Source organism: Vanessa cardui, chromosome 16 (assembly GCF_905220365.1).
Source record: "Vanessa cardui chromosome 16, ilVanCard2.1, whole genome shotgun sequence".
In the NCBI taxonomy this organism is placed as follows: Eukaryota; Metazoa; Arthropoda; class Insecta; order Lepidoptera; family Nymphalidae; genus Vanessa; species Vanessa cardui.
The window spans coordinates 9,380,745-9,400,045 of record NC_061138.1 but is presented as its reverse complement, the minus strand read 5'-3'; the positions used below and the strand labels follow the sequence as shown (position 1 = coordinate 9,400,045).

At 29.8% G+C, this 19,301-nt stretch overlaps 1 protein-coding gene across 2 annotated transcripts in view; it reads left to right on the top strand.

Moving 5' to 3' along the window:
* The window catches only part of LOC124536462 (C-type lectin 37Db), a 101,432-nt gene that overhangs the window by 40,369 nt on the left and 41,762 nt on the right, over positions 1 to 19,301 (top strand). For both annotated transcript variants that reach the window (XM_047113014.1, XM_047113012.1), the window contains exon 2: positions 13,056 to 13,460. In XM_047113014.1, coding sequence (XP_046968970.1) covers positions 13,056 to 13,460 — 405 coding nt within the window. The remainder of the gene's footprint in view (positions 1 to 13,055; positions 13,461 to 19,301) is intronic.

The following is a 19,301-nucleotide window of genomic DNA, read 5'->3' as shown; positions in this document are numbered from 1 at the left end:
GGTTTTCATGGGTACGCCACTCCGAGGTCTCGGATTCGGTTCCCGGCTGATACGATGTAGAAAAAGTTCATCAGTTATCTATGTTGTCTTTGGTTAGGATGTTTGTTGCACCGTCGTTACTTCTGATTTTTCTCAAAACAAGTGTTTCAGCTACTTGCATTGGAATCAGAGTGTACTGTGATCCCAATGTATGTGATGTTGTCCAATATTTGTTTATCACATCTTAACGCATACCCACCCTATGCTTAGAATACACATTTTAACGTTTTCCGCTATTAAACATTTATTGACAGTAATGTTAAATATTTTATTCTAAACTGGGACTTAAATAATTAACTAGCTGTAGCTACTAGGTCAACGATACACTTTTATTTGTACCGAATTCGTCTGTATAAATTTTATAGTCTAGATACTGTATTATAAATAAGTAATGTACACGCTACACGTATTTTGAGAATTGTCGATGGATATCTAATTTCTTTCAAGACTCAAAGGAAATTCTGAATAATTATAAAATTTATTTTTATTTACATACTAATTATTTTAAGTTTATCACATATTATAAAACAATAAAGTCCCTTCTCTCCCTTTGAGAAAGAAAATTCGGAGCAAATTCCACCACGCTATCGCATATACGATCCAATGCGGCTGGATGGAAATGGTGACACATGTCATAATTTAGCCACCAATTATAATCTTTAGTTAATTTAAAAAAAAAAAAACAGTTTTTAATTATCTAGCGGTGATCTGACCAATAGACTTTCTTGTTGGACAACATAACCATAACACGGAAATTTCAGAACTACATGCATGGGGATGAACAGGGTACATGTCATGTAATGTAATATACACTACAATACTATTTACTTTAAACGGACAGTACGTAATGTGAACTCAACGAAAGAACAGAAAGTCGCCCATAAATGCGTCACTGTTTATATACAGAAAATATGCAAAAAAAAAGGCTTTATTCCTTCACTCTTGTAATCCGATGGGTCGGGAAATACGATACGACCAGAATAAGCTGAAACGCAGGACCGACAGATTTATATACGTTTCAATAAACGATCTTGTACGTAGAACAATATTCAGACTTCGAGATGCCACAATAAAATCTCGACAGCAAATCCTAATATCTTGCTTACTCGCCTGACAGAGGTTTTGAACTCATAAATATCTTCAATATCAATGAGGAAATTGGCTATGATAAGTATGGTACAAACAAACAAAACATTACTTTAAGAACAGTTGACATAATTGGTGAGTATGGTGCTTGAAATTTGTAATAATATATTCAAACCATTCAATGAGATTTCAAACACTCTACAAATATACAACATGATGACAAACACTTAAAACCTCAAAGGGTTTATTGTAAATAACATCTAACTTCTTATAATAATAATCTATTATTTCTCAATTACAAAGTTTGAGTACGAGTACGGGTGAAGCACAAAATAATCACAAAATAAAACATATGTGGTAGAATTTCTATGAAATTTGTCACATGCAGGTTTCCTCACGATGTTTTCCTTCACCGCTGAGCACGAGATGAATTATAAAGACAAATTAAGCACATTAATCTGAGACTAGTTATCGCCTGCGGCTTCGCTCGCGGTTGTCATGTGTCAGGCAAAAAAGTAGCCTATGTCCTTCCTTTAGCTTGAACTCAAGCTTGCTTCACAACACATCAAATTCGGTTAATTGGTTTGGTCGTGAAAGAGCGACACACAGACGAACAGAGTTATTTTCACATTTATAATATTAGTATTAGTATATTAGGTTGGCGAAAAAGTCTTTTCGCATATAGTATGTATGAACTTGTAATAAAATCTCTTTGGCTATACCATTTGTATCTGGCTGGTTTTGGTATCATTAAAAAGTTTTAATTTTAAAGAAGGCACTTCCAAATTCAAATTAAGAATTTTTGTGATTTTCATTTGTTTTTGTTGTTGTTTAAATGAGTGAATCTAAAGAAGAAATTCGATACATTTTAAAATTTTACTATAAAAAAGGTAAAAATGGAACTCAAGCCGCGAAAAAAATTTGTGATGTTTATGGACCTAATGCAGTATCTGTAAGAGTAGCGCAAGTTTGGTTTAAGCGTTTTCAAGCAGGAAATTTTGATATCAAAGATGCATCTCGCTCTGGTCGCCCTGTTACGGACAAAATTGATGCCATTTTTGAAAAAGTGGAGCAAGATCGGCATATTAGTAGTTACGATGTAGCTGAAGAACTGGCAATTGACCACAAAACGGTTTTGACTCATTTGAATAAAGCTGAGTACACAAAAAAGCTCGATATATGGGTGCCTCATGAACTCACTGAAAGAAACCTAATGAACCGTGTACTCATTTGTGATTCTTTATTACGACGTAATGAAACCGAACCATTTTTGAAGAAGCTGATAACTGGTGATGAAAAGTGGATCACATACGACAAGAACGTGCGAAAAAGATCGTGGTCAAAGGCCGGTCAAGCTTCACAGACTGTGGCAAAACCCGGATTAACTCGCAACAAGGTAATGCTGTGTGTATGGTGGGATTGGAAGGGCTCATCATTCATTATGAGCTGTTACCGCCCGGCAGGACCATCGATTCAGAACTGTGTTGCGAACAATTGATGAGATTGAAGCAAGAAATTGAGAGAAAGCGGCCAGAATTGATCAACAGAAGGGGTGTGGTTTTTCACCATGACAACGCTAGACCTCACACATCTTTAGCCACTCAACAAAAATTACGAGAGTTTGGCTGGGAGGTATTAATGCATCCGCCGTATAGTCCTGACCTTGCACCTTCAGATTTTCATCTGTTTCGGTCTCTGCAGAATTCCTTAGGCAGTGTCAGGTTAACATAACGAGAGGACTGCCAAAACCACTTGTCGCAGTTTTTCGATCATAAGCCCCAAATTTTTTACAGCAATGGGATCATGTCACTACCAACAAGATGGCAAAAAGTTATGGAACAAAATGGCACCTACATACTTTAGTCAAATGTAAATAAACTATAAAAAAAACTTTTTGAATTTTCATATAAAATACGAAGAAACTTTTTCCCCAACCTATTAGATTGATGTTTTGTGTAGTATGAATGTATGAACGATGGATTCCCAAGATAACATTGGCCGTAAGTATCTAATAGAATAACATGCCCATATTGAGAACATTTGCGGATACTTCGCATCAAAATCGTGCGTTGGGCCATCTGATTTTACAATAGGGGCACTGTTGATGGCGTAAGTAGGGTTGTCGCTTATGCAAGAGCACCTTCGTACCACCCACTCATAATATATTCTACCAAACAGCAATGCTTCGTAATGGAAGGTTGAGTTACCAGGCACATGGGAGATAACATCTCATTTCCGAATGGTGACGCAATACCGATTTAAGAGATGGTCTATGGATGGTGATGACCACTTGTCATATAGCCCTTCATGTAGGCAGACAAGCAAGTCTGCCAGCCTACATGTTTAAAAATAAAATCAATTTTTTTTTTTTCGAATTACTCCTTATTTCTTATGTAGCATGAGAAATATATATTCAGCATTTTTAATTTCATATTTTCGTAAGATATTATTATATCGCAATAATGCTTTGTATTTCTTATTAAATCTAACGTAATATACGCTGAAATGTGATCGCATTGTTGAATTGTTATTTTAAAACAATGTATCTTGCAAGTTCCGGTAATAAAATGTTACCATTTTTAAAGCACTTAATATTTTATAATGCTTATATAAATGTGATGAATGTTAAATAATAGGAAATACCTATATTTAATACACAGATAAAGCACAAAAAGAAAACATTTGCATTTACCTTAACTATTATCATTACCATGACTTATAACAAAATACTTATTTGTTCGGAAACAAAATAATATAAATTAATTATCTGTTAACAATTAACAAACTCGAACGAATCGAATGAAAGGTTTCGCTGAATCGATAAATTCGAAAGCGAATGGAATGAGAAAATAGTAACGATTCTCTATGATTCGTTAAATTAAAACCGTAATAACATTAGTTGACTGAATCAATTTAAGGTACGATACACATCAAACGCACCGCAATTTTATAATAGCAAAGGAAATTAAAGCGTCTACAGAATGTTTAAAGTCCATATTTGCTTGGAACGCACATATCAAGCAAGGTTCTCAGCCGACTGTACTCCTATACCTTGCGTTTGTGAATCGTCCCATAAAGAGAAACCTCAATTACTATACAACTGATGAAGATTATAATCACTATGATTACGTCTAATGAAAAATAACATAGTATTGTTTAAATAATCACAATTAATATCAAAATATAAAGCGGGGTCAGTCTTCATTTTTGACACTTCATTAGAGTATAAGGTTACTGGTTTGCCTCATCCAATTTAAATGATGCGACAACAATCGTCGGTCCAAATTCATATAATAATAATATTTATAATCTATAATGTCAATATGTTATTCGTCATTTATCATTGACATTTAATTTGGAACAAGATTTATCTCGATTCACGACAAATATACATTTTTTTTATCGATATAATTATGTTAAACATAAATGCTTTATATTTTTTAATATAGATTTTCACATATCACCATAAATATTACATTTAATTATACGGAACAAAAGCGGTATATGAATAAAATATCGATATTAAACGATAAGTATTCGAATAGATTTGAAATCATCGAATTTCATATATCACCAAAAGACCTAGATTGCCTTGAATTAATTCGTAAATTAATTAGTATTCTTAATTTAAATAAGACATATATGTCGCATTTTGTTTTCTTTAATGATGTATTACATTATACAGCTAATTAATTGAAACATCGATAAAAAATCGATTTCAAATATCGAATGCCTTGATAAAATTATTTCATGGCAGTCTTATTCTTATTTGTATATTTCATTTTTATTATTGACAACAAAACGAGGTGCACGAGATGAAATTAGGATACGATTAGTCCTTACAAGTTGTGCAATAGATGTGGGTCAAGGTAAAGATCGTTGCAGATTTGGTGACAATGCCCATTGTCGGTATCAACGTTGTAGGTCAAAGTATAGCAAGCGATAGGCGTGATATATTTCACGAAACATTAAGACTCAGTATTTGAAGACTATCTAATAGGAATTGCATTGTTTGTATATGTTAGGTTGATAGAACTTTAGTAATAAATTTTTATATGTATTATATTGTAAATAAAGATCTATTACGATATTATTGTTATAACTTGAAATGATGATGATGATGATGATGAAAACGTAGTTCAAGGAATAAAATGTATAGCATTTCTTTTAAATCAAATTCGTTTAGCTAGTTTTTTATTAGTCCTATAATTAATAATGATGAACTTTGCCGTTTCATAAATTCAAATAATTTGTAAAAAATACATTGGTAAACAAGGAATATTATTCAATACAGATTCTTTTTGACTTCCAGCCAGGATATATGAAATACATATATAATTGTATTTACTGACTTGAATGTTTCTGACGGGTTCTTCTCGGTAGAATGTACTATTGGAACCCACGGTAGCTTCACTTAATATACTTTTTAAATGACGATTCAAAAGTGCTTGTAAAGGGCTACTTGAATAAAGTATATTTGATTTTGATGTTAGGAATAAAGGCTAACGTTATTCGTGAAAAAGCGAAACATGTGTGATTAATATAGGAAATTTGATGAAGTTGCGTCATATTATTTTATTGCATTCCTCTGCGTGATCGGTTAGTGCGATTTTAATGTAAACCCAATCAGTGGTTAAAACTCGAATGCATATTATGCTGATTGTGTTTTGCAAGATGCTGTTGGAAAGGCTTAAGTTCAAGTTCGGTAATGTTACGCCTCTCGTTGCATAATCATAGATAACGATGTGTAGTTGAGTTAGTTGAGTAATGACATTTGTTTTTTTTTTTATTATTTGTGTTTTTTTTCCTTTCGCCACATACTTGCCTTTTTGCCTTTATATTGTATTTGTATTATGTCGTTGCATTGAAATTTCTAATTAAATTAATACTCTGTTATTGGTCTTTCTTATCTAAAGCCGCTCTGCAAGATGAAGTAAAGTGTAGGTATAGTTGATACAAATAAAGGAATTATAGATTCCAAATCAAATAAGATAGATTCACAAATATATATTTTTTAAATCTAACTTATAAACCGCCACTAACGGATTATAAACAGATATTAGATTGTATTATGATGAGCCAAAGAAAGTTATTATCAATTTACAATGACATAAATTTATATCTATTTGATATATATATTTTTAATAAGTTTGAAGTTACAGCATTTACAGCTGATGGTAAATAGTTACTACTGCCAAAATACGTTAGCGCTGTAAGAAATATTAACAATTCTTTACAGCGCTACCAACCTTGGGAATTAAGATGTTATGCCTCTCGTGCCTGTACTTACACCGGTGACTTACTAACCCAGACGGGCTTGCACAACTAAGTAAAAATCTTGTTGAGATTTCATTTCATTTTATTTACAACCGGAATTATTATCGAGAACATCCTTAAAATGAAACACTTTAAAATTTCAAATTGTTTTTCATATTGTGTAACGAATTAAGTCGAATTTCGAGTGAAATATTAAAATACAAATAACATAGATATTGTTTAAGAATAAATTATGATACGTAATGATCTGCATGCAAATGAATTTGTAAAAAGTAGACTATCTTAGTTACATAAATTGTACACATACATATATAAATAATATCATTAACATTCAATCAAGATAAGATAAGATAGAAATAAATAGATAGATAGCTCCTGTAGATTATCGAATAGTATTCGTTGAAATAATTTCATTTCGCTTTAACGATTGAACTTGACCTACTTTGTGCATTCGAAGCTTTATTGAACAATAGACGATATGTTAAATTAATTTTTGAATATTTTACACTTAAAATTAAACTCTATAATTATATAAATACGGTCCAAAGTTATTCCTTTCTTTGTTTTTGTAAGGCCTTTGTAGGTAATGATCGTCGTGAACGCGATGATTGTGATCGTAAACACTCAACTTGTAATGATAGCATCGATTATTCTCATTCATGTATTCATTCATTCAATTTTATTTCGTTCAATTGATGTTTCTAATTATTATGTATACATCGCAGCTGAGTCTAAAGAATAACTACATACAAATTTTAAACGGTCCAAAGACACTCAAGCATTGTATTAAATTAATTAAGTCCACTTTTAAGTAAAAGGATTCATATTAGTTTTTTGTGTGTGTTAAATAATATATATAACTAACAAAATTAGTAGATGTACAAATCTAGGAAATTAACCTGCTTTTGAATGTTGTATGTAATTTACAAGTAATAACAAACATGATGACAATACAAAAATCATAACCTCTTATACTTGGTGTTGGTGACGAATGGTTATAACATCAGGTGGCTCATATGCTCGTCCGCTAATGTACACATAAATAGTGGATTTAACACTCATTATACCCCGAGTTTTAGCTTATTTGTTTCAAAAAAGACATTCATATACTTTATTCTTTTTTTATATTATATGAATGAAATGAATGCAATGTACAGAAGGCGTTCTTATCACTGAGAGAGCGATCTCTTACAGACAACCTTCGGATAAAGGACACCAGATTGATAAAGCAGTATGATTAATGTGCCGTTCGTAACAAATAGTTTTCTAATTTCAAAATATTGATTGTTTTCTATTGCAATTCTGATTCCAGTGTTCCAAATACAAAAAAAAATATTATTTTTAATTAATATTATACTAACATTGATTAACCTACTCAGCTTAGAGATTTTGCTTTGCGATAATGATAGGCGCTATCAATATTAACTTATGTATCTGCGTACTTTCATTGACTACAGAAATAACTTGATTTATAGTTTTTTTTTATTTATAATTAAATGTCATTGTTTCAAAATTCATATTAATCACTTTTTGAAATAAATATCAAAATTCACTTCGATGTTAAAAACAAAATGTCGGCATAAAAAATATTTTTGTAGTCATGTATTGTAGATTTTTTTAATGAATTAAAACGCCAAAAGCATCGGATTTTTCATGATCAAAATAATTTGTATTATTACCATAAACAATATAATATATATTTCTTACAAAAGATTTAAACAGATATCAACAAAATAAAAAGATACCTAGAGGTATGTTTTTAAACAGGGGTTTAATTTCAAAGTTTAAAAGGAAGGAAGTAATTGACTTTTCTGCCGTTAGCAAAGTTTAATTTCACTCTTTTTTGGCAATGGAAAACAAAAATAGGAATGTATTCTTTTTAATTAAACAACTTCGCTTTCAGACTTTATTCTTATTTGCGTAGTTAAATTACCAGTCAATTATTTATTAATCACGAGCTTGTACAAAATATATTTATTACATATGAAATAAATATTTTTATTTTTAGTCAATGTACAATTTATTTATAGTATCTTAATTTACGTTTACTTCCCACTGTAGTTTTAATAAATATATTTTTTTCAAAAATAAACTATAGTTTGATTACGAATGATTCGAGCTGTCTATGCTTCCCGAAATTTTAATTAACATGATCTAATTACAGAATATCATTCAAAGCAGCAATATTAGAAAAGAACACAAATATATTTATTTTAAAAAGTAATTTCAATTATAAGTTATATTATACTTATTTGTCGTATCCGAAAATCCAATTTCAAGTTGGAATTTCGAAACATTATTCCAAATAAAATGGACGTCACTTTAAAGCAGTTTTCAATATCAGCCCGGACTTCCAAATTTGACAGCGTTAAACTCAGATCATAAATGACGTCATATCGGACTATGAGAGTAGAGAATTAAAAGATGCATTCGTTTCCCGCACGGAATAGTGTATAATATCTCCTGTGAATTTATATAGTTACTCTTTCTCTCTGGAACAGCCGTGTGAACGAAATCGACAAAAGAATCAAAGAAGTTAAATAAACTACGACCTTCTTGATTAACTTTATAGTCTTCATCCTAATATTAATGTCATAAAATTCCTATTAAACGAATTATATTTAATGTTTAGTAAAGTTAAGTCACGGTAAATACAAGTAGCTATCGTTACGTATTTAAAGATAATTTGTTAGTATGATTCAGTAATTTTAAATAATATCATGGAGGATAACAGATTTCCGTATTAACACAAAAATATATATTTTACGGTCGCGACGTCTTCAATTGATCACATACAGGTGTGATGCCATTTTTATGAGTATGTTGTAAATTAGACAGTTTAATACGTGCGTAGGTCGTGCAGTGAAGATCCTCATCTTATATTTTGAATAAAAAACGATGCATTTCGAATGAAAAAGGATTACTTTTGAGCAATCAGGATTAACATAAAATGTTTACCATATATAATTGGAATTTCATATTACGCTGGAGATGATCTTAAATAACAACTAGAGTGATAAAGAAAAATTAAATTGATGGACTTATATGGAGAGTCGTGTATGAAAAACCATTTACATGGTATATTTATGCGCCATATTTTAAATAATTTACGAGTTAATTATTTTTCTGATTGTTGAAATTACTTGACGTTAAGTGTATTTAAGCCCCAATAATGAACGGTACATAGACTGCGATGCGATGAGAAAATCGCTGGTCGACGCATAGCATAGCTTAACGTTTGTTAGGAACATGTGTATTATATAGTATGTATGTATTAAATGTGTAATTATTCTTTGAAAACTTGGAAAACTTTACTTGGTGGTAGGCCTTTGTGCAAGCCCGCCTGGGTAGGTACCACCCATTCATCAGATATTCTACCGCTAAACAACGGTACGCAGTATTGTTATGTTCCGGTTTGAATCCCAGTAGGTATAACTACAGGCACAAGGGACAAAGCATCTTAGTTCAAAAGGTTGGTGGCGCATTGACGATGTAAGAATAGTTAATATTTCTTACAGCGTCAATGTCTATGGGTGATGGTGCAACTGACCACCAGGTGGCTCATATGCTCGTCCACCAAGCTATTCCATAAAAAAAGACGTAGTCTTGAATGTCTTTTATAATATTCTCGAATAATTTTAACCTCAAAGTACAGTCGGGGTAAAAGAAGGTTCGTCACCTTAAGATCTATTTTCCTGTGCTCAGTATGACTGATAATCTGCTTTACTGATTGAGAATGACATATTGCGTCGCAATGATTTGCTGTTCAGATTCAAAAGTTACTAAGAGTTTAAAACTTGATTAAGGAATTAATTTGAAAACTGACGAAGGTTTTCTTACTCTGACTGTACAATCGTCAAATGTGTCTGTGCAACTCAGTACATGACTTGACCTTTTATACCAATGATTTATTAAGTGTCTTATTTTTTATCTGTTATGAAAAGTATAAATATTATTATTACTGTAATATATCTAAAAATATATGTTAAGAATTCAAGAATATAAATATGTTATGAGTAGTTTATTCCATGCAAATTAAATATTTAATTGGTTTATTTTAATAATCAAGAGTGATTCGTTTACAAAATGTAAAATAATACATATTTAAATAATATATCAAGATCATTCGCAAATATGCTTTCAAATTAATGAGTGTTGTAAGCATATCTGTCGATACAACGCGCTAAAGATTGTTGTGTTTATTTTTCTGACGTGAGAAATGGTTGAACATTATTATAATTTACGAAGCATTACATTTAGGGTTCTCTTTTCATCGATACATATACATATAAACATACATACATAAACACACAAACATATGCATACACCGCTTTTTTACGGTGTATGAATACTCAAGACATCTACTAATTATGGTTCTTTGTTTCTCATGATCGTAGTTTTTATAGCCTATAATTTCCTCAATAGTCGGACTATCTAACGCGATATATATTTTTTTTGTACATCAAATTCAAAGTTTCTGATAATAGCATGTTCAACCAAACAAACTATTCAGCTTTTGAACATGTTTATAAAAATGTCATATCCATTCTCACTTATTAAAATGTTATTTACGTAATATCATTAACAAGAAACTTAATGAATATATTGTTTAAATGAATAATAAATAAATTAAGTTAATTAAATCATGCATGACATAAATATTTTACGGAAGGCTTTTTTAAGAAATAATTATGGGTCTGTTTTTTTCTTATACTCGATGGTTTTGTATTGATAAAAAATAAATGAAAACAACAAATGAATACAAAAAATATATAAAAAATCGTCCGAAATTTTTCAATTCCTGTTACGTATGGTACGTAAAATGGTTGCCCTACCCCACCATAAACCAGAAACCATTTTAGGTAATCAATAAAGTGTAAAAGTAAAAAAAACATGCGAAATTATCTGCATATCTCTTATTACGATTGCATCTTCTTCCAAAACGAATCGAGTTGAGTAACTTTATTTATTATTGTTTCTTAAAATAAGGCTTACAAAAATTTGCGTTCGATGACAGTGTTGCAATATTAAAAAATAAATAACAATAGACTAAACGTAAATATGTCGGAATTGAATTGTTTATGCACATTATTATTGTATTTAATTACAATATCAGTCAAATTAAGAATAAAATTGGTAATGAGTTAAAATTTAATGTCATTTACTATTAGTCAATTATTTTTTGGTGATTACAATATACATTTGTGATAAAGAATATACTGCATCTTATCGGTAATTTAGCGTATTTTTCTAATATAAATGTTGTACTTAACTAATTGATAAAAACATAATGTGGATCTTTCCATGGATTTTTTGACGACACAAGTAGGTATAAGCTTTGACAGATGGCTATATGTTGTTTGACAGTTGAATCGTTTTAAATTAGAGAATGGGGATGATATGCAACTTTTTGCACAGATTCATAATAAAGATGGCGGCCTATATGGTAGTAAAATATTTAAACCATAATAACAAAACGATTGTCAAATTAAATCTTATCTTATGTTATCTATGATAATAGAAGTGATTATTAATTTAAATTTTACTAAACTTTAGTTGCCGTTAATCTTTCATCGTTTCGGAATGCCAATTCTGCTGAGAACCAAAGAGCCCACGGATATTATTTAAAGGCTGATACATATAAATGTAAATAATTAGCTTATATATACAGGTCTCTTGAAATGATGATGAACATTTTTTAAAAAACTATTTGTCGTATCGATTTTAATAATTATATAGAAATCTTAAATGGTAAAGTCGTTTTATGTTGCCATTCAAAAGATATAACAGTTTATGTGATGGTCAAATTCTTATGGTATCGTTACCTGGACAATTGCTATAAATTAGGTTTACCGACATATTAATAGCTGCTACCATGTCTAGATCATAAATTATTAAAGGATTGCGATAGAATGCTTTTGTATTATGAAGTAACATTTCATTTATTTATGTATAATCTGTGTCTGTTGAAATAATGAATATTAAAAAAAATGTTTATCTTTTTAATCATACAAAACCGTAGATAATATATCTACAATATATTTAATTTCTATTATTTATTAATTTTTAGAAATAATAAATAAAATATATGTATTTTTTACAATTAATCAGATAAATTGAAAACTTAACCTCAATATTTTTTTGTCCTGTTAAGGGCGAATGGTTTTAGACAATGTGATGTGTTAAACTAACTTGTACTTTACACTTCCTTACAAATCTATGACTGCTTAAATATTAGCGTCCATACATTCAATATGGTATAACAAGCAATCAGATAAACCGCTATTGTTCTTGTTATGCAGTCTTAACAATGCCATTGTGGCTTCAAAGCCTCAGAGCAGTACAACAAATGACAGAGCAAGATTTATGATAGAGTTTACAAATATTTTAAGGGCATCAATGAAACACACGTAACTATGTCCGGTTCATATGGTATTTAATATCTGTACGGAGGTGAAATTTAACGAATTTTAATATACGAATTAATTATCCTTTTATTTTTATTAAAAGCCAAGCCCCCTTGAATACATTGGGAGGAAATGGGGAAGCAGATAAAAATGACGTCAAACTCGTTTTAAAATTTAACCTCCGGACGCTGTCTTTGATTGGTTTACGCGCAGTCATTTTTATCTGTTATTCTCCTTTCTCCGCAGACTTCCACGAGCTGGCGAGGCAGAATGTTATCACTAAGCAAATATTGGAGGCTTTTATTCAGAAGAAATTGGGACTAGCGAGTACTAATGTTAGAGCACCTTCCATATTTGATATTCTACCGGGAAAAAAGACTGAAGAGAGAACAGTAAGAGATTCAACAAATCGCAGCTTAAAACATATCCATCCCCATATGATAGAAGATTCAGATAGGCCAGATGATGGGGATATGCCAGAAGACGCTGATATAGTAGACGATACAGAAATGCCAGACGATTCAGCAATTGCAGAAGATTCAGATTTCTCTGAAAATTTCGAACTACCAGACATAACGGTCCAGGATTATGGAGAAGATGACAACTTGCAAAGCGTCGAGAGTGAACAAGTAGACTCTATCTATTCCGAAGGTAGTAACAACTTTCAAACTCTTGCTCTTACCTATCCTCCATCTATCTCTTTCAAAATTCTCAATATCATATGCTGAAATAATACTTTCAATAATTATATCAACAGTCGAAAAACTTGATTGATGTAAGTGAACTTAACGAACGTACTAAGCAAAGATTTGAAACCAAATTACCTAATTATTTAAAACAATATTTGCTTTGTCTTATGAATATTTTATAGCTGTGCGAACCGCAAATCTCATAAGAATTATCAGGAATGTACCAAATATACGACAAATATTTGTCGAGCATAACAAATCGTGTGCCAATTGTGCGAATGGCAGTGTTAGTTCAATTGCGTATTCTTTACACGATATTCACTTTAATGAATACTGATTCAATATTTGTAGACAAATTTTGAACTTATGAAAACATCGCAAGCAAGTATGAAGTAAACTTGAGAGCTATCACTATATTACCACATCAAACTTGCTAAGTGAGTGTAATTGTTCCTGTTTTGCGTATTTTATTTACTTAATGTTACTATATTTGACCTTTTAATAGCAAGGTTTGTTTGTATCCTTGAAACATGAATATAGGAATGTATTTTTCTTATTGTGAAACGTTGATTTAATTGTATTTTAATATATATCATATTCTTTTATTGAAAGTCCCAATATTCAACATATAATTAAATCTGATCATAATTTACGTCAAAAGTAAATATTTTTCGTTTACATATAGCCTATTACCTACCTAATTCTTAAAAAAATATATGACAAATAGATTCCTAAACTATTTTTTTTTCTTAAATAATCAAATTCATTTTCTCGTACGGTAAATTATATTAATTTGGAACAATTTTTTTATATATTTTTTATTGTATATGTAGGTGGTCGTGCTAATAAGCCCGATGGTAGGTGGACATCACCGCTTGTAGACAAAAGCTGTATGATTTATTAACGATTCCTTACATAGCCAATACGCTACCTTGGGAACAAAGATGTTACCTATATCCCTTGTGCCTCAAACTTTAAATTGAAACCGAATCGAACGGACTTGCACGAAGCCCAACAAAATGTACGTCGACTTTTAAAATGCGGATATTTTAATTTTTTTTAAAGAACTTAATATAAAAATAAGATATGTAAATCAGAATTCACTTTATTTAACTAAGTAAGATTAAATTAAATTTGGAATTGCTTCGAAACTGCCAAAAAATGTATTGTATTTTATATATTATATGTATTTTCATACGTTTTCTATTATTTCGCATTAACTTCTTTTTTTTGCATTATTCCTTCAGGATACTCAACGAATTCTTATTCCACGCCATGTTTGTTATCTTTGCGCTTGATTTTGTACTTTTTGGTCAAAAATCTTCGCGTCAAATACTTATGGACATCCATACACTTTAATTTAAGATTGAATAATGTAATACTACTTTATCTACATGTATAACATTATTCGGCCTAAAATTAGAGCTACTAATTAAAAATACATACAATACATTACTTTTGTCTATTAACGATTTTTTTAATATAGCTTAAACATTTTTAGTGACAAATACCAGTTGCTTTTTACAATAGAAGAAGGACCGAATATTTTGTAAATATATTGGTAAATTGAAGTTACCTTATAAACGCACTAACTGGCCTAAAAGATAACAAATCATCTAAATTACATACTATAGTAATTTTATTGTAAACTATATACCGCCCGCAGCTTCGCCCACGTCTGAGGGCGACGAGCTATCTGTCTAGATTTATTATTAACCATAATCGCCTCGCAATTTTACGGTGACAATTTATATGTCACATATAGAATTGAAACAAGCTGCAATGGAAATGGCGATTCAAAAATTGAAATAAATGTTAGTTTCAGTTTCAGCAGTGCTGTAATCAATCATATATATACCAATACATTTTGCATGCTGTCGTCTTCTTTTTTTATGGTATAGGTTGGCGGACGAGCATATAGGCCACCTGATGGTAAGTGGTCACCATCACCCATAGACAATGACGCTGTAAGAAATATTAACTATTCCTTACATCGTCAATGTGCTACCAACCTTGGGAATTAAGATGTTACGTCCCTTGTGCCTGTAGTTACACTGGCTCACTCACCCTTCAAACCGGAACACAACAATACTGAGTACTGTTGTTTGGCGGTAGAATAAATGATGAGTGGGTGGTACCTAGACACACGGGCTTGCGCAAAGCTCTACCACCAAGTATAATTGAAGGAGGACATAACTTGTGTAACCCTGATACTGTTTATTTTAAGAATGTGGTTTTAATCTGTATCCATTGTTAGAGACTCATAAATAAAAAAAAAAAAAACAAAACCCGAGCTACCTAAGGTATTTACATAAAAGAGTAAAGAATTAAAAAAAAACACAAAACCGCAGCTAATTTTAACGTAACGCTAATACAATTATCGATTAAACAACACGACCTTCCTGTAATGTTCATTTTATTGCATATTAGTATAAAAATCTTTAAAATGTTACTAAACAACATTTCAATTCGTTTCATATCAAACTATCATCAAAAGGTTATTTTACTAAAATTATTTGACATTGCATTTAGACCTTGGCAAGGACGCCGGTAAGATTACCTAAGCGACTTTTTAAACACATAAAAACGGTTGAATATCTTTATTTGTTTTTTTTTTTTTTAATAAATCAACAGCCCACTCTTTTACCGAATTGTCCTCTAGAAGAGAATTCGTCTTGAAAGTAATTCACGCGTTGATATCTTTTAAACTTTTTTAAAAAGTCAATAAATAGATTATATTTTAAATTAAATTCTACAATCTGATATTTAATCATGATTAAAATAAAAAAAATAGTACACCTCACAATAATTATACTTAGATCTGACGTTAAGTTGTTATAAGATTTTCTCGCTTACTTCACTAATAAAAAGTTCATTGACATTAATGACAGCTAGTCATTTTTCAAACAAGTAAATTTACGATAAGTATGTAAGTTATTGAAGTTGCCATTTTTAATATTTACAGTTAATTAAAAAAAAAAAACATTAAAGGTTCATCGTTTATATATTTTACTGCACATTTAAAGTGATGCAAAAAATCTAACGTATTTTGACTTTTATTTAAATTAATTAAAATGTTGAAAATGTTATTAGGATCTTCTTAAGGACGAATGGTGGGTTACAGTTTACAAAAAAGGAAATAAAAATATTCTGGAATGAGCTCGAAGGAACGAGTTATACGAGTACAGCTGACATTTCCATCGTCGATTAGTTCTACAATAACTTTGATATCCCGTTGGTTGAACATCGTAGACACATATTTAATAAAAAAAAAATCTAAAAATAACACCGACTTCAACGTGATAACTAAAAAGTAATAAGATAATTTGATTTAAACACGTAATATTTAAATCGGCGGATCGTATGTAAATATTTCTACATTTTGTTTTTCACTCAAAATCGTCCGATTATCACTTTGAAAACGGTGTTATTTTTTAGAAAAAATATTTTATTTTACTCTTTTTAGTGTTATTTTCTCAAAGTATAAATTAAAAGTCCTTATGTAACAAATGGTTATTTGTTAATTTTGTCAAAAAGCGCTGAACCTATTTCAATAAAACTTATATGGGACCACTTCTGGAGCATGATATACCAAACAATAACATAACAAAAGAAATGTTTAGTGAACCTTTACTTCTCTTCATAAAAGATGTTTTTTTGAAGTCGCTTAAAAATGGAAATAGGAACGCATTCTAATTTTAATTTAATCGTTATCATATTATACTTTATTTAATATAATGTATAAAACATTGCTATACAACAATAAAAATTGCTAAAACGTGATTTATTTTTGAGTCTAATTTGTTAATAATTTTTTCAAGGATTTTATCTGAGAACTTCGATATTATTGCTCGATTATTAAACAAACATGTGAGAAAGCGTTATGCCTTCTCCAGCTGACCTGTCTCTCTTTCTCTCTCTGACTTTTTTCTTTTGCTGTCTATTGTTTTCATATTTATTAAACTTAACTTTATTATTTTTTTTAATACAGCATTTTAATAACAATTTGAATTCTTGCCATTTGGTTTCTCTATGTCAATTATCCTTAAATGTAATTGCTTTATGCCATTTGATAAATAATATACAGAACAATTTAAATTAATTAAAACCTCTCCCTTTTTTTTAATAATTTTAACATGCACTTTTTAAATTTTGACACTTTTTTGCATACTTTATAGAAAAAAATATACTTAGTAAATCAAATATGTTTCATTTCCATTTACAACACATATGTATCGCGCCCTCACCCGCACCCTTAAGCCCTTAATTATGCAACGTGGTGGAATAATCTTCAAACAGCCTCCATGTAAAAGGAGGCCTTTGACCAGCATTCCCATCTATGTAAGACTCTAGATTTATTTGTATTGTTTATGAATGATATATTTTTATAAGGCCATGTATGTTATTAGTGATTTTTTATTAATAATTGACCCCAAAATTAAAAGGTTTACCTTTAACACTGCAATAAACATAGAATCATAGGAATTCAATTTAATTTGTTTTTTTTATTATTAATAATATAAATCATTAATGACGACTTTAAACATTTATGTGTTAATGAAAACTCTGTGATTCGTCTGTTATTATTAATTTGATCGTGTTAAAATTTAAATTAAGAATATTAATTGAATTCCATATTGAGTTCGGAATCTTCATTTCAAATTATCCTTGACACGACGTCCTATTACTAATAAATCACGATTTTTATATAGATATACGTCCTTACATCAATAATATTTAAAAATCACTCAAATGCGTATTTAGAACATGTTGAATAGGAATCCACGACTAAAATACTTAATAAAAATGACTTCCTATTTTATTTTTATTTTATTTTATTTATTTATAGATACACAAACAAAATACAAACAGAACAGAACAATTTTGAACTAGATTACATTCCTAAGCATGCGTACACGGCATGTTCAGCCTGGTACTATTTTATTTATAATAATCAAATATTAGTAAGTTACAGCAAATATATATAAAAAAAAATTGAAATTATGTAACATTAATAATTAAATTTACAAGTTTATATAATCATTCTACTGGGTATCTTTCATATGTATTTCCTTAGGAGTCATCTAGATTTATGTACCTAATATAGATTTATATAAATAAAGTGTTCTGCATTTCACACATATTATCTAACTATAATTTGTTTCCCATTTATTTAAATATAGAATTAAATAAATAACAGGCAATAAAAATCCAAACAATTTAGTTTTGTAAAAACAACAATTACTATAAATTATTTCATCAATATTTTACAATATGTGGGTACCTATATAGTATATCACTCGATTTTGCTCTCGCTACGGAACCATAAACGAAGATACGCATTTTGAACGAACCATTAAAATTTATATCCTAAAAATATTAAGATACGATGAATTTTCATGTGCCACTTGAATTTAAATTAATAATTAGATATATTTTAAATAGTTTTCATCTTACATAATCCACATCACGGATGGGATATCGATTTTGTCATATGATACACAAATCAAAAGATTGTTATTTAACAACTTGCGTGCAAGTATTGAAATCAAATTAATTAAATCAGATGTAAATACGTATACAAATTTTATAGTTCTATGTTAATTTTTGGGTAAAAATATAGGTAAGTGAATAAAACTTGGTGATTTAAAACAAAATGAACGTATGCAGAAATTAATCTACGAATATGGTTAGTTTAATAATTTGAATTAATTCAATTGCTTCGCTATAATTGAAATTGATTATTTTAAATGTATTTGTATTAAAAGAAGGTTAGATTCATTAAATATTTGATATATTTTAG